Here is a 16,628-nt window from a genome sequence, read left to right as displayed (position 1 = left end):
GTATCATACTTTGCATGATTATTGTCTGGAGTGCTACTTAAACATATAAACCTTTCAATTGAAGGTTTTCTTGGTCTTGGGGAAGATATAACATATATATTACAAGGTTATTTATCTTTTTGCCGTGAAAGCTACATGCAAATTACTCTACTCCAACTCTCTTATTTGTAAATAAACTTTGATAAATAGCCATTGTATTTGCATTGTCTTTCTGAAACTAATAATTTCTAGCCAGAAAAGAAAAGCAAATGTTTATGAATTTCGTCCTGAAGGACGATGAATCAAAGGACTGTAAATGTAAAGTAATACATTGATGCACTATATGTACAGTGAATCCTAGTTGAACCGAACTTGAATAATCCACAACTCTGTCAAATCCACAGCCACAAAATGTTTACAGTTATATTTTTGCGTTGTCTAATGTAATTTGAACCTTTGAAAACTGAACATCTTCCTAAACAGAACCAAAAGATTATTCCGAAAGAGGTTGAGTTTAGAATGATTTGAATGTTTTGATGTCTACATTTTTCTATACCATGTCATGCTTATTTGAGTTCGTTGTACTTTTATCATACACTCCTGATTAACTCTTTCATTAACAGGTAAAAAGTCAAAACAATTTGTACTTCTAAAGTGTACAGCGTATCGGTATTGTATACTTTTACGGTCATAAGCCGCAAATATAACAAGCTGTACTGACTGTTAAATCAATAAAGTTACTATTTATAGATATCTATTTAGTTTCTACTACTGTGATGTAATGAATGAAATGCAAGAGTTAGTATTTGTTTATTGATCAAAGTCATTGATAAGTATGCAACTTAGCACCTCCTAGGGCGGAGCTTAGCGTACTACTGAGACCACGCCCCTTTCTATTTATTAACTGGAGTTTACATATAAGTCTACAAAAAGCAATTTACTGTTTAAAGATATTTTGACTTCGTTTGTTGTTAAAAGGTAAGAAGCTGTTTTATATTTTTCATTGTATTATTTATTATTTATTGTTGAAAACGTACTCAGTGTTTTTACACCTTGTGCATATATGAAAAAATTATTGTAGATATTTGTTTTAACTTTATTAAAAATTAGAGAGTAAGGACCATATTAGCAGATATTTGGCCATTCCTAAATTTTGTAGAATCTTTACATTTTCTTTAATGGGTTTTCTAGTCAATAATGGTGAATATAATATGAATAATCACTATTTGCTCGTCATTCCCTTTTAACCGTTCTGATTTCAATTATTTATTTTTTTATTCATCAAACTAATTAAAGAAGATATTGATGCCAATGATTGTTTGAAAAAAAATATACAAAAAAGCATTTATAATCAAAATATGTAACTAATCAATTATTATTATTACTATGGACAAAACATCTGATCTTTGTATGCTGCTTTTCAATTAACTGAAGCAACATTATAAAAACTAAATGACAATACATGTACCTCCGATGCTTCATTTAAAACTAAATGATAATACCTCTGAAGCTTCGCAAATTTTGCATATATCACTAGCTAATGTATCCTTAGGCTGTTTTCAAAGTTAAAGCAGAAGTAAATAATGTTTTACGCAACACTTTTATACAACTTATGTTAACCCAAAAGAGAAAGTAACAGATAATGTGAAACGCAACAAATGCACCATCGTAAAGCCTTTATAAAAATAGTAAATACTTACAGAAAGTCTTCAATGATTGTAAACACACTATTATGTAGGTCCAAGGACTTTTAATATAAAAACGAACTATAAAACCAACATCTACGATTATTCACATATGAAAATGGGGCCTTTCTATCTTCATGTTACATTTTAGTATCGTAGAAATTGATCACGGCTTATTATTTCTTTAATTAGGTCAACTTGTTCTGCAAGATATGGATATGAAATCGTAAATTCTTATAACGGCCTAATAATAAGAATTTTATAGATAAGGTAATTGTAACAGTTATCCTTAAACTGCCTGTATCATTGATCGCTCAATTCAAACATATGTTAAATATATAAAGTGAATCTATACAAAATAATGAATATGTTAATTCTTCGAAGTTTTAGGAAGAGTACGATTAAGGTATATATTCTTACTATGCAGTCAATTTCCTTGTATAGCATGTATATAGGAATGCAGAATTAGGATAACGCATAAGGGAAACGGGATTTTTAATTGGGAGATTAGGGACTTCTGCTAAAAATATTCAATAGTGATTTTTTTTCAAAATTATAACTTGAGTATAATAAAATTTATACTGAACATTGCAATGGCGGCACATTGGTGCTGCTTATTAGTGTTGAAATATAACGGAGATAATGAACCTTAATAGAAGCGAGAGGTTTAGCACTATAAAACCTGGTTTAACCCATCTTTTATTTTGAAATGCCTGTATCAAATCAGGACCATATACGGTGGTTTTCAATCTTTCCGGTTTTTGCCATGATATTGCTATTTTGTTATATTGACTTTTCTTTTAGACTATTCCTATTGACTACTCCCCTTGTTTTGTCAGTACGGTAATTATGTAATTACCTTCATGATGATGTTTTGTTGGATTGACTAATCTATGGGGATGTTACAAAGGGGAATATAATAGTGTGTAGATATGAAGTCTATACTATAAATGTCTGTGAGGATTTATCTATACAAACCTCTCATCGGAGACCAAATCCTGACCATAATGCTTAACTCTTTTGATTACTTTTACATTTATCGAATGACTTCGATCGGATTTTTCATGGATTTTTTTTTAACCGTTTTTCCATTTTTATCTTTTTTTATTGGTGTATTTGTATTTGTTATTAAAGGTTGATACTTATCTAACTTTAACGATACTAATGCTTTATTTCTCAAGCAATGGAACAGACAGATGTATTTGAGACATCATTTTGTTATCGTTTTTGTAGATGTCTAGTCCTTTTATTGTCACAAAAAAAAGGAAGGTGACACATTTTTTTAGTTAATTGTGTTAATTTTTTATTCAATTATTTTCAGTTTGCATATATTTTTTGTTTTTGGGTAGGGGGAGTCGATAAATTAAATGTCTTCTTTTTTCCTGTTTTCACCTTAGGTTATGTGCTTGGAATTTGAATCGTTCAATTGTTGATATAATTTATCGTTATTTCGTGGAAAAATCATTTAGAACATTATTGTCTTTTTAGATTTTACAATGCTTGGTGACAAAGGCATGTTCGTTATGATTGAGGGACACTTAGACTATTTCCTAAATAAAAACAAATGTTGGTAACTTTAACATTCGTTTTAAATTATTCAGTCTCTCTTAATGGGCCTAAAACAATGGGTCTCCTAACATAACATTTGCCGCGCTAGTACAATTCTTCAAAAAATTGTGTTTTTTTTTATAAGTCAGATAAGATGAAATAAAATCAGTCTCTTCATTTAAGTAAAATGTTGTATTTTCAATTTGCTCTTAATTTGAACAGTATCGTTAATATTAAATAGCAGTTGTTTTTTACATGAATTGTGTTTATCGTAGAGAACCATATACAGTGAAAATTATCTTATCCAAACCCGTTATTTACTTTAAAATTAGTTATGTTGAAACATATTTTCAGTTTATCAATGTTAATACATTTGATCCATATCACGGGATTTTAAGGAGGTAGACCTAGGGTAAGGGGCACAACTCTTACAAATCATAAGAATGATTTATTCAGCATTTACATCAATCTCATCTAAGCATTGAAGTAACTTGGACTGATTTCATTCTGAATCAAATGAAAGCTTGATAGGCTTTGATGAAATTAAATATGAAACAAACATATCACAGATTTCAAGAGTTATGTCAATTTCCCTAGGCCTACCATCTTAAAAAGTGTATGGTTTAGACAGATATATAGATTAGTATGACCATATTCATAAGATTGGCAAATATTGTTCATGTTAATCAAGTTTAATGTGAAAATATGGAAGTCGTATGACTGTTGTTTACAAATAATATGATTTTCCCCTAAAACTTACCACAATTTTCAAGTTGAACGCGCGACTGTTCTTTCCATGTTACACTTTAACCAGAGATTCGTGTTCCATCATTGGTTGGTACACCGTAGCTCGTCTCAGTCGACGACCCGAATTTACTAGAAGTAGAATAAGAGAAAATTGGTTTGTACTGGTTAGTCGAAAACAGTCGAGTAAATGCTAGATAAGCATTATTTTAGCATAAACCCTAGTTCGACATTGATTCTTTGTGTGTGTTCGTAAAACTACAACATGTTGATGTTCGTAATAACCTAAAAAGACAAGCCAATGAAACATGGTTGACGAATGCAATCAAATGTCAATATATATCGTAAGATTAAGTGTATCGACAGTGTCAACAAAGTCAGTTATCTAAGTTGAACAATATTGTGTGCATATGGGTAAAACAAGATAGGGTAGGTCAAGAGTTGTAAACATTCATTCAACATTCTAAATTTAGCATTTTTTATGCTACAAATAGTTCTGTAAACCTGTGTTCGGTTTATCAAGGTAAACATACAATTGAATCGATACAAAAATAATTTTACAGGTGTCTGGTTTATAGTGTTTGCTTTAAACAGATGTTTGATTTAGACAAGTGCTTGATTTAGACAGGTGTTTTGTTGAAACAGATGTTTGGTTTAACCAGGTATTTGGATTATACAGGTGTTTGGTTTAAACAGGTCTTTGGATTATACAGGTGTTTGGTTTTGACAATGTTTGGTTTAAACAGGTGTTTTGATTATACAGGTGAATGGCTTTGACAATGTTTGGTTATATTTATGTTTTGTTTATATATGTGTTTGGATTATACAGGTGTTTGGTTTATATGTGTTTGGTTTAATCAGGTGTATGTATTATACAGGTGTTTGGTTTATATATGTGTTTTGTTTAAACAGGTGTTTGGATTATACAGGTGTTGGGTTTTGACAGGTATTTGGTTAATATATGTGTTTGGTTTAGACGTGTGTTTGCTTTAAACAGGTGTTTGGTTTAGACATGCGTTTGCTTTAAACAGGTGTTTGGTTTAGACAGTTTTTACCATTTTTTCTTCATGTAATCACTAATCCTAATAATGGAAAATGCTACAGAAAATAAGTTTTAATACAAGTTAAAATCGGAGTCAATAATTCAATAAAAGGATTGCATTGCACTTATTTCTTCATACTGAAGGTAGTTTCAGTTTCTGTTTCCTTGTTTTCTGCGTCATCAATTTCCTTTGTTTTTTTTTTTTGCTTTTGTTTTCTTTTCGTTTTCTTTTTTTCGTAAAACCAAATACGATATATCTGTTGTCCATGATTTCTTCTTTGATTTCTTTGATGCTCTTTGCTAAGTTTTTTTTTCGTTGAATTCCTTTAAATTACTTATCAGTACTTCGGTATTTTTATCCATGCCATTTTAATAAAAAATGAGGAATGAAAAACGAGGTTCACCGAATTTTTCATAATTAGATTGATCGAGACTGTTACTGGCACAATGACCTACTAATGAGCGGCTCAATGTTAGATTTCACCAGGATATTGACTCCGATATCGATTTAAGAAGATGACACAAAAAGTTATTTACTATTTTAATTCCTTTAAGGTTCATAAATTTCATACTCGTAGGAAAAAAAAATCGCATTCAACTTGTTTGGAAAAAAGATCGAGATGATTGTCTTAAAGACTGCAGCCAACAGGCTTCTTATTATTGTTGCATTGAATGCTGAAACCATGAAACTTCAGAATTTTTCCAGCTGATTGACATGAAAATGAGTCACGTCATATTTTACCATCTTGTAATCATTCTCCAACTCACGACAGAGTCAGTTCTTTCTTAAGTAGGTAGACCTAGGGTAAGGGACATAACTCATGAAATCAGTGATATGTTTATATATATGTATATATGTTATGCGTTCCAATGATTTGTAAGAGTTGTGTCCTTTACCCTAGGTCTACCTCCTTAAATCTACAGTCATTCTCCAACATAATCCTTTCTCACTTATTTTTTATTAATTTTTATCCACTTTTATCCTCTTTAATGTACTGTGGAACCTGCTGTCTAAAGTGGGCCCTTCTTGACTATAGAATATGCTCGGTTAAGACAAGTGTCCGGTTTATTCAGGTTAAAAAATGACAAAAGGGGATAGAAAATGTCTGTGTAGACAAGTTAACGGATTATTAGGGATTCGGTTTATACAGGTTTCATTGTATTTGAACCTTCGTAAACCGAACATTTCAATGTAAGGGACATAACTCTTGAAATCAGTGATATGTTTGTATCATATTTAATTTCACCAAAGCCTATTAAGCATCCATTTGAAACAGAATGAAATCAGTCTAAGTTACTTTAATGCTTGCATTAGAACACAAACGTTCCAATGATTTATAAGAGTTGTTTCTCTTACCCTAAGTCTACCTCCTTCAACAGGTATAATCGACTTTTAAAATTGTCTGATTTTATCATATGTATAACTCTGTATATGTGAATGAGGTTTTTTTTTATTTCTACAAGAATTCCTTAGAATACTAGGCGATATTGACACAGTACTATATGTAAAACAATTTAAATATTGCTTAAGAAAGTGCCTGAATTATACAGTGTTTTGAATTGTACAAATCTCACCGTATTCAATTTTATGAATCATTTGTAAAGGTGGATTAAATGGGATGGGGCTGTCCCCTTATTAATTGGTAAAATGAAAATGTGTTATGAAGTAATTTCAAAGCCCCCATGACGTGCCTCTCATTTAGGTGATTCCCTGGATCCGCCACTGATTTTTCAACCCGTGTTTTACCATAACATAGCAAAACGAAGTTTATATTTAACAAGAAAAAAATCTTTTCAAATTTTCATTTGACCGCTTGTGGTATAGTCATTGATCAGTATATCAACGTAAATGCACTTGATAAAGCGAAAATGTTTTTATCAATGAACCTTTACACCAAATGAATGATTGATGCTTCTTTTCCTATGCATAAATCTGTAATAACGCTCCTGTTTTTGGCTCAGTGGTAAACCAATGAGGCTAAAGTCTTATATGAAATTATTTAAACACACTCAAATGTACTATAGCTGAAATAATTTATCTAAAAGGATTGTATCATCTACTTTATAAACATGTCATTTATATACAACCAGAACAAGAGTTCATCTGCACTAAGAAATTAAATGAACTACTGCATCGTTTTAGAGTCAGGCAAAAAACAAAATAAAAATACTGTTTAATGACATTTTTTCCAGAATGTATTTTATCGTGTAAATTGTACGGTTATTTCGTCCATTTAATGATCCTTGTTATGTCTTGTCCTCGGATTTCTCAAAATGAATCTGACTGATGAAAACCACTTCATACGCTGCAAAGATCCAAAACAGAAATGCAGACTGCCAAAACCAAATATCTTCTTCAGACAATGCAGACATGCAAAACAGAAATTTCTGATTCATATTCTGCAAATGGCAAAAACACACATTCTTACTTCATACGCTGCAAACACCTTAATTGTGAGCAATTCGTTTTACAATGATTCTAAGTTTGTTTATTTGTCGTAAGTTAATAAAACAACTCTGACATCTAAGAACTCCTGGATAAATTTATTGTTAGGTGCATTTTAATAACGACATTTCCAAACTGATAGGGCTTTAAAATTTCACCAAAAAAATCCAGTTCGACAACTTAAATATTGTAGGACAGTTACATTCCCATACTTATTATACAGCGAAATTTACTTAAGCATCTTGTGTAAAATATCATAGTGTTGATACCATCATCGTTCATGTAATGTAAACAAATTTCTTTTCAAGTGTAAGTGTTTCTTTCATTATTCTGGCTATTATTGAAGCTTAGGTAGGTATTTGCCGTTATTTTGTTATGGTTTGTTTGGTTTTTGTTTTTTGTTTTTTTTTTTATTTTTGTTATAGGCGCGACTTCCCTTAAAACTAATCATTTTCATTGTGAAACGCCATTTTTTAAAGTAAAATGTCTACTCACAGTACGTCTATTTAAGGTGGTAGACCTTGGCTAAGAGGCATGACTTTTAACAAACCATTGGAATGTTTGTGTAAAGTATTTTACAATAATCTCGTGTAAGTATCATAGTAACTTAGATAGATTTTATTCTGTTTCAAATGAAAGCTTGAAAGGCATTAGTGAAATTGAATATTATACAAACATATCACTGATTTGAAGAGTTATTTCCCTTACCCTCGACATGTTTTAACTAAGCCCTGCTGTGGTATTCGATAGGAGTAGGAACCTTTGCGCTCCGCCACAGGAGGCTAAATTGCCCGACCCTACCCATCCCTCCCGTTTATCTTGGCTATCAAAATTTGTCGACCCTATTATCCTTGTGTCCCATCCCTTTTTTTCATTTCATCATCATCAGTTGATGTTCGTTTGGATTATTCAGGTTTGAATTAGACAGATTTTAGGATTATTCAGGGTCTATTTAGACAGGTTTTTGGATTATTCAGGGTCTTTTTAGACAGGTTTTGGGTTATTCAGGGTTGATTTAAACACGTTTTGGATTATTCATGGGTTGATTTAGACAGGTTTATTCAGTGGATGAAGACAGGTTTTCGGATTATTCAGGAGTCGTTTTAGACAGTATACACTGTACTATTTTTTCATGTAATATTGAAAAATATCAGTTTCAGTTAATCATTTCTGTAGGTAACTCAAATAAAAAAAAAACAGAACTCGCAGGTAACGCTATGGACCTCAAAAATTAATTCAGTGAGAACATAACGTACATTTAGATATCAAACAGCAAATTATTTGATGTACAAAAATATTATTATACATATTTGTTGTACATGATTTTTGTGCAGTGATGCGTTTTGAACCTTTTAGACATACAACAAGATGATACATTTGTTATCTAAACACAGTTGTCAAAATTGAAGCATGTAGGAATTGGGTCATATGTGTCAATGAACTTATAAACTGACTGTGAACCTCTTTTCACGTACAGGAATACATAAAAGTTCACATAAGTGCACAAAGGGTAGAATCTTACAAACTCTGTCTATTTATAACTGTAACTTCAACTTATACAAAAGTACAATGAAATCGGTGACTAGACCATTCCACTATAGTTCAAAGCTAGAAAACTGGACTACAATAGAACAGAGAAGAGTCATTTGAACAAATGTGTATAAATTGTCCATTCCATCAATAAAATAGTTTCAACTAACATTCATAGAATATATAGTGAAAACTGTTTACTGGTAATCAAATCTGTTCTGAATTTCGAAATAGATTCGGTTTAAACATGTGTTTGGTATACATAGGTGTTCGGTTTAGACAGATGCTCGATTTGGTTCTGTTTAGACAGATGTTTTGTTTAGACAGGTTTCTGTTTAGACAGGTCTCCGTTTACGACAGGTGTTCAGTTTCTAAAAATTCACAATACATTTGAATTCATGAAATGAGACTTAAAAAAGAGTGTGGTTTAGACTGGTGTTTTTTAGGTACTAATGTTCGTGGGGTACGAATTTTCACGGTTCTCTTGGATTAGACCAAACAACCGAAATATGGAACGGAACGGAACGGAAATATCCATTGATTGATCCAAGACTGAATCCACGAACATGTGCTCCTTCCCTAATCCACGAAAATTGGCATTCACGAATTAAAGTACTTCCACAGTAGGTTATAATTATTTATTGTTCAGTCTTGACAGGTTTCACTGTATTGGAATCTTTTACTTCATTTATTATAAACAACTATATTCTACATCAACATTCAGGGTCTTCCATGCACAGGACATTTTAATACAGGGACGTTATAGAGGTTCAGATGAAAGCAACATGTATAGGAGTTAGTTAATCTAACAATTTCTATAGCTTTTCTCTCCGGTTTAGACAGGTGTTCAGTTTACACAGGTGTTCAGTTTCTAAAGGCTCACAATACATGTGTATAGGAAGTAGTTAATCTAATCATTTCTATAGCTTTGTTTTACATGTTTTAAACACTTACTAGCTTAAGTCCGAATGTACATGTACTTTTGCAAGTAGAGTGTAGACAAAATACAAACAGGTATAATTTTAATCTACTGTACCGTAAACCTTACATTTTTTTATCTTTTATTTGTGTTTATGAATGACCCACTATATGAAATACACTGACATTTTAAGTACCAGTCCATATAAAGTTCAGACGCTGTCCATAGTAGAGATGATTCATGATATCTGAACCATCAAAACATACACTACCATTAATTTAACTACAGATCTTTATACTTATACTAAATACTGATTGTGATAGGTAATTTCTTCCCGTATAAACCTTATAACTCGATCCTTTATTTACATGTATAGGGCAAGATTTATTTATTTTTCTTGTCTAATACGGGTGTTTCTTGCTATACTCATCCGATCCTTGCATCATAATCGAAAAAGATAGATTTGAAGACATCCTTATTTTCTGTAAACTATTGATTTTAGTGAAATAATTAAACACTGTTAATAAGCTAGTTTTCCAAGATTAAGAGTGCACTTAAAGGCCTTATAAGGAATTTAAATTCAAGTGATAAATGATTCCTTGTCTTATCCCATCAAAAGCCTTAACAAGAGAGCGAAATGTACATAATTGTTTTATGACGTACGTAAAATCTGTTTTAAGTGTCATACTCCGTAAAAAGAGTTGGCAGAAAATGAAACGTGCTTTAAAAATATCTCGCACTGTTGTCGGCGAAATGTTATTATTGATGCCTTAGAACTAATTCTAAGTTTCATAACAAGGCACTTTCAATTTGCGATGAAGTGGCAAATAAACCTGTCAAGCATTCATCAACATTTCATCATCTGGCGTTATAGGGTTAAAATATAGGGGATTTTTAGATAGAGAAGCCCGTTTAAATTATGCATTAAATCTCGAGTCGTTTAACCCGTTTTTTTTTACTACAAAGTTGGTTCGGTTATAGCAAGTGTTCGGTTCATACAGGTTCAAATTGATATGAAGGGACTTCAAAAAGTGATTAATTATTACATGTTTTTTTTATTTTTCAAGGTTCAGTTTAGACAGGTTTTAGAATTATTCTTGGTTCGGGTTAGATGGGTTTTGAGATCATTCAAGATTCGGTTTGTAAAGGTTTTGGAGTATTCATGTTCGATTTGAACAGGTTCTCGGAGAATTCATGTTTGGCTTAATCAAGTTTTTTGAGTATTCAGGTTCTATTTGTACAGGTTTTCAGAGTATTAATGTTCGGTATAGACGGATTTTTGGAGTATTCAAATTCGGTTTGTTCAGGTTTTCGGAGTATTCAGATTCGATTTCATCGGGTTTTCGGAGTATGCAGGTTCGATTTGTACAGGTTTTTGGAGTATTCATGTTTGGTTTGTAAAAGTTTTTGAAGTATTCATATTCTCTTTGTACAGGTTTTCGGAGTATTCAGATTCGGTTTACACAGGTTTTCGGACTATAAAGGTTCAGTTTGTATTGGTTTTTGGACTATTCAGATTCAGTTTGTACAGGTTTTTTTTGAAGTATTCAGATTCGGTTTAGATGGGTTTTCGGAGTATTTATGGTTTGGTTTAAACATTTTCAGTGTCAGCAGATCCTAGTATTCTTAACTTAACATTCTCAACCTAGTGTATGGAAAATAAAACGGAACTGACATTATCCAACGAAATGTTCACAGTTCACAACATTTGCCTGTTTTGTACAAAGAATAACACATGAATAGCAAAAGTATTTTACAACTTCAGCTAATCAATGATATCTTAGGGCATACTATGATAATTGTATTAAAATAAATCAATTGAAGAACTGTAATTCAACACAACTATGCACCACATAATTGTAGACCTAAAACTTTTCTTTCACCAAGTCAATACGTTGTTAGATTATTATTTGAAAAAAATACTTCGCACTGAATAAAACGACTAAAAGGATTATACTCCAACGCATGGAGCACCTTATATCTCGGTCAAATCTCGTTCGTAACAAGCAACGAGAGAACCTGCATTTATTGTTGTCTAAACTGGACCTTGGAAGAATTTATAACGTCCACAAAAACTTAACTTTATATTTATTGATCCTTGAGCACTTTATATTCAAACAGAGGTGTGATATTGTTTGTTATCAAACATTAATATCTTAAAAAAACAGCGATAAAGTTTAAATTTTTAATAAAACGATTACATCGTTGATACTTATAATAAAACATCGCGGTTTAATTATTTACTGTCATTTCTTTGTTGGGAATTGATCAATTGATATGATTTGCTAATTTTGTTAGATTATTTACGTAAGTTCAATAGATATCTTATGATCGGTAATATAACTTTTTTTCTACTGATCTGAGTACCACACCCTGGACTAGTTTCTTGGTATGCAACGTCATTGTCAAACAGTCTATTGAAAAATGGTATTGTCATCAGCATTTTTCATTTGATATGTCGTTTCTTAATAATGCTTCTAAACATTAAAGAAACATTTTAATGAGCTGCGATTTGATACCACTTTCAGTGTTGATATTTTAGTATAGAATTAGTCTACGTTTTCATTGCACATTCAGATTACTGGAATTAAAGATATCATAGGATGAGTCAACAAAAGCAGATGTCTGACAAGAAACGGGATCTGATAACCTTTCCGGTGCACTTGAGTTCACCCCAGTGTTTTTGTTTGTTTGTTTTTGTTTTGTTTTGTTTTGTTCAGGCGATCGTCTCGGTATTTTTCTTACTTGTATATCTTGCTGTTTGTCCTTAAAAGTAAATATGTTTTTATACACTTATATTTTGAAAAGTGTTAAAACATCTTACAAATTGTATGTCCACACAAACATTATTGTAGAAGAGCCGTCCGTTTTTATTGTAAATATAATTCGTGTTCTATTTCCGAGATTTCAATCTAATTAACCAAGTCAAACTTCCTATTTGTCAATTATCCAACGTTTCATCTAAAGTACATTTTCTTCATTATTTATACTCTACCTACTGTATTGTTATAAGTTCTACCACCTTCGTTTGAAAGCAGTTGTTCATTTCCCACACTAGATAAATTATACAGGTTGCATTGTTTCATAATTCACAACGTTGTTTTTGAAACAGATGTAATATTCCAATTAATACAAACTGACCCGCCTTGTTCTGAATGTGGAAATCGTATTTTAAAACTGCTTTTGATGATTGTTACTGTCGATTTAATGTGAAAAATATGTAAACTAAACATATTTTTTGCAAAATGCTTAATTAATTTGGCGAATATTTTATACTAACTATACGGTAGTATGTCCTGCATTTTTTGACGTTGCATGAATATATCAAATTTGCATTTTCTTCGAATATAGTTTTTATTACACGCTGTTATACAACCTTTTAAAAATACTTCATCAATAAAAAATGAATGTCGACGCCGACATCGTTCGCACTTACGAAGCATATTTGCATTTTTGTATCACAAAAGGCATGTTCAAGTATATTGCTATCGTCAGTTAATGTTTTAATTAGTCGATAAAACGGTAGAATAATTTTCATCACATTTCCGTTTTCTTTGACCGAAAATAGTTTTAATTATACGCTGATGTTGAGGCATTTTAAACATTTATGTTTTAATTTTTTCAATGAAAAGTAGCTTTTGACCCAAACACGTTTTCATAATCATTTTTGGATGTGCTCAAATTATTCTAATTTTTTAACAAGTTTTGCGGAATAACCTGATAGCAGAAGTTATAATCCGCTTTCCAAACTTTAAAACATCCTTTTTAGTTGAATATCTCATGGTATCAATTCAAAATAGTTAGAATAGCTTCATAATCAAACGTTTTTGTTTTTTTTTTTTTGTTTGTTGTTGTTGTTTTTTTTTTTTTTTTTTTTTGGTAATGGTATTTTTAACCACAGAGTGCGGACCGGTAGACGTTCACGACGTCACGGCACTAAAGTGGGTTAAACAATATAACTTGATTTGCTCGAACCAACCAATAAAAAAGCTTTCTACAAATCTTTTTTTCAATTGTCTGTTCTTTATAGATTGACGACACCATACGGTGGAACAAATCACAAAGTTAACACATCTGACGACAAAAAATGGCTGCATTTCCGGTATCCTTGACCCTTACTGTCAACCCTTTTGTGGTTTTGCTTCTTGCCATATTATTAATAGCATGGATGATGTAAGTATTCGTTAGATAACCGTATATGTTCATCAATAGAGAATTTATGACATGCGCAGTAGTATCTTCGAATATACAGTGTAGCTCGCACCAATACACTATAATACTTCGTATATTGTTATCAATAAGATAATAAACCTCGAAAGAACACCACCAATTACTCTTTGATATATACAATACATTACATTACATTATTTGAATCATTTTGCCTTGTTTTCTATTTTGAATGATAGTGTCCTGTTTTTATCGTAATGCTCATTATTGATCATTTGAACAAAGCGTTGCTATGTGGTTATATATACATGTAATATATCGTATCGAACGGAAAATGTATTAATTTTCAATTATACTGTAATTTGAAAGTTTGGACAAAGGTGATTGTATGGAATTAAGAACAAGGCGATGGAGAATTTGAAAAATCTGTCGTTTGAACAACAAAACTCCACTTTTCATCTTATTATGATATTTTAGTAAATAAGTTCCATTTCGGTGAATTTTGTACAAAAGCAGGGATGCTACCAAGCATTTTACAATTGAGACCATCTCTACAACATAACCGATACTTATAGCAGTTGATTTTTAAACGGTTTGACTAATGGCAAAACGTTAATTATGTATAGTTTCGAATTTAATATTCACTATTAATAATTCCTTGAAATACATGTATCTGGATTTTTCGTGACATACTAGCATGCACGTATGAATATATCTTTGGTAAGCATTACTCGGATAATAAAACTGATAAATAGATAATACCTTAAAACAAAGAGTGCATGTCTTACCCTTATAAAACAAAGTGTTAAAAACTGCTGAAATCATTGAAAGACAAAATATGTTATTTTCATTACTCTCCAACTAAACGAATGCTTCAAGGGCAGAGAACTATGTTAAACATCACAGCGAATATAGTAACATACGGTCTATACTTTTTTAAAATTTTATCAGTACATGTTAGTTTCGTTGTTTTTGAGATAAAGCATCTTGTTTTACAGTAAGATAAAGAACGAGTACAACCTCTTTGATAAACTTGGAATTCCAGGACCGAAACCCGTATTGGTGTTTGGTAGCATCGGAGAGTTCAAGGACAAGGTCAGCATACAAGAAAGAAAAATAATTTGCTGTGATTTGTGTTGGACAATTACATTGTGATATCCTTAAAATCATCTTTGACGTTGGTCATATTTTTATCACCGTTTTACCACGGCTGAGGTCTAAAGACAATGCTATAATACAAATGTAAGCCCTAAAATAAAATGAAAAAGACCTCAAACTTCCAATGTGTACCCGGAAAACAATGACGTATGTGATGACAGCCAAGAATTCCATGTCAAGTCTCTATACTTTGGATGTATTTGATGTTATTAGTTGTTTGTGTCTGTTGTCCATGTCAAGTCTCTATCCTGTTGATATATTTGATGTTTTAGTTGTCTGTTTTTCATGTCAAGTCTCTATCCTTCGGATATATTTGATGTTGTTAGTTATGTGTGTCTGTTTTCCATGTCAAGTCTCTATCCTTTCTATCTTTAGATGTTTTAGTTGTCTGTTTTCCATGTCAAGTCTCTATCCTTTGGATATATTTGATGTTGTTAGTTATGTGTGTCTGTTTTCCATGTCAAGTCTCTATCCTTTCTATCTTTAGATGTTTTAGTTGTCTGTTTTCCATGTCAAGTCTATATCCTTTGGATATATTTCATGCTCTTAGTTGTTTGTGTCTGTTTTCCATGTCAAGTCTCCATCCTGTGGATATATTTGATGTTCTTAGTTGTTTGTGTCTGTATTCCATGTAAAGTCTCCATCCTTTGTATATTTTTGATGTGTTTAGTTGTGTGTGTCTGTTTTCCATGTCAAATCTCTATCCTTTGGATCTTTTTATGTTTTAGGTGTCTGTTTTTCATGTCAAGTCTCCATCCTTTGGATATATTTGACGTTCTTAGTTGTTTGTGTCTGTTTTCCATGTCAAGTCTCTATCTTTTGGATATATTTGATGCTGTTAGTTGTGTGTCTGTTTTCCATGTCAAGTCTCTATCCTTTGGATATATTTGATGTTTTTAGTTGTCTGTTTTTCATGTCAAGTCTCTATCCTTTGGATATATTTGATGTTTTTAGTTGACTGTTTTCCATGTCAAGTCTGTTTCCTTTGTATATTTTTGATGTGTTTAGTTGTGTGTGTCTGTTTTCCATGTCAAGTCTCTATCCTTTGGATATATTTCATACTCTTAGTTGTTTGTGTCTGTTGTTCATGTCAAGTCTCCATCCTTTGGATATATTTGATGTTCTTAGTTGTTTCTGTCTGTTTTCCATGTCAAGTCTCTATCTTTTGGATATATTTGATGCTGTTAGTTGTGTGTCTGTTTTCCATGTCAAGTCTCTATCCTTTGGATATATTTGATGTTTTTAGTTGTCTGTTTTTCATGTCAAGTCTCTATCCTTTGGATATATTTGATGTTTTTAGTTGACTGTTTTCCATGTCAAGTCTGTATCCTTTGGATATATTTGATGTTGTTAGTTATGTGTGTCTGTTTTCCATGTCAAGTCTCTATCCTTTCTATCTTTAGATGTTTT

The 16,628-nt window shown here is 31.6% G+C and overlaps 1 protein-coding gene across 2 annotated transcripts in view; it reads left to right on the top strand.

Moving 5' to 3' along the window:
• The first annotated feature begins 872 nt into the window (after positions 1–872).
• The window catches only part of LOC148597477 (cytochrome P450 3A8-like), a 31,716-nt gene continuing 15,960 nt past the window's right edge, over positions 873–16,628 (top strand). Inside the window, exons 1-4 of one of the 2 annotated variants that reach the window (XM_088563431.1) lie at positions 925–957; positions 1,857–1,934; positions 13,924–14,066; positions 15,059–15,155. In XM_088563431.1, the coding sequence (XP_088419557.1) occupies positions 13,981–14,066; positions 15,059–15,155 (183 nt within the window). In that variant the 5' untranslated portion in view covers positions 925–957; positions 1,857–1,934; positions 13,924–13,980. Of the gene's footprint in view, positions 958–1,856; positions 1,935–13,923; positions 14,067–15,058; positions 15,156–16,628 lie in introns of both variants that reach the window. The other variant, XM_088563430.1, reaches the window with a different exon arrangement.

The sequence above is a fragment of the Perna viridis genome, chromosome 15 (genome assembly GCF_037379345.1).
Source record: "Perna viridis isolate PV_CMFRI_1.1 ecotype Kerala chromosome 15, ASM3737934v1, whole genome shotgun sequence".
Taxonomy (NCBI): domain Eukaryota; kingdom Metazoa; phylum Mollusca; class Bivalvia; order Mytilida; family Mytilidae; genus Perna; species Perna viridis.
Note: the sequence above shows the minus strand (reverse complement) of the source record. Positions and strands in the feature narration are given on the sequence as shown.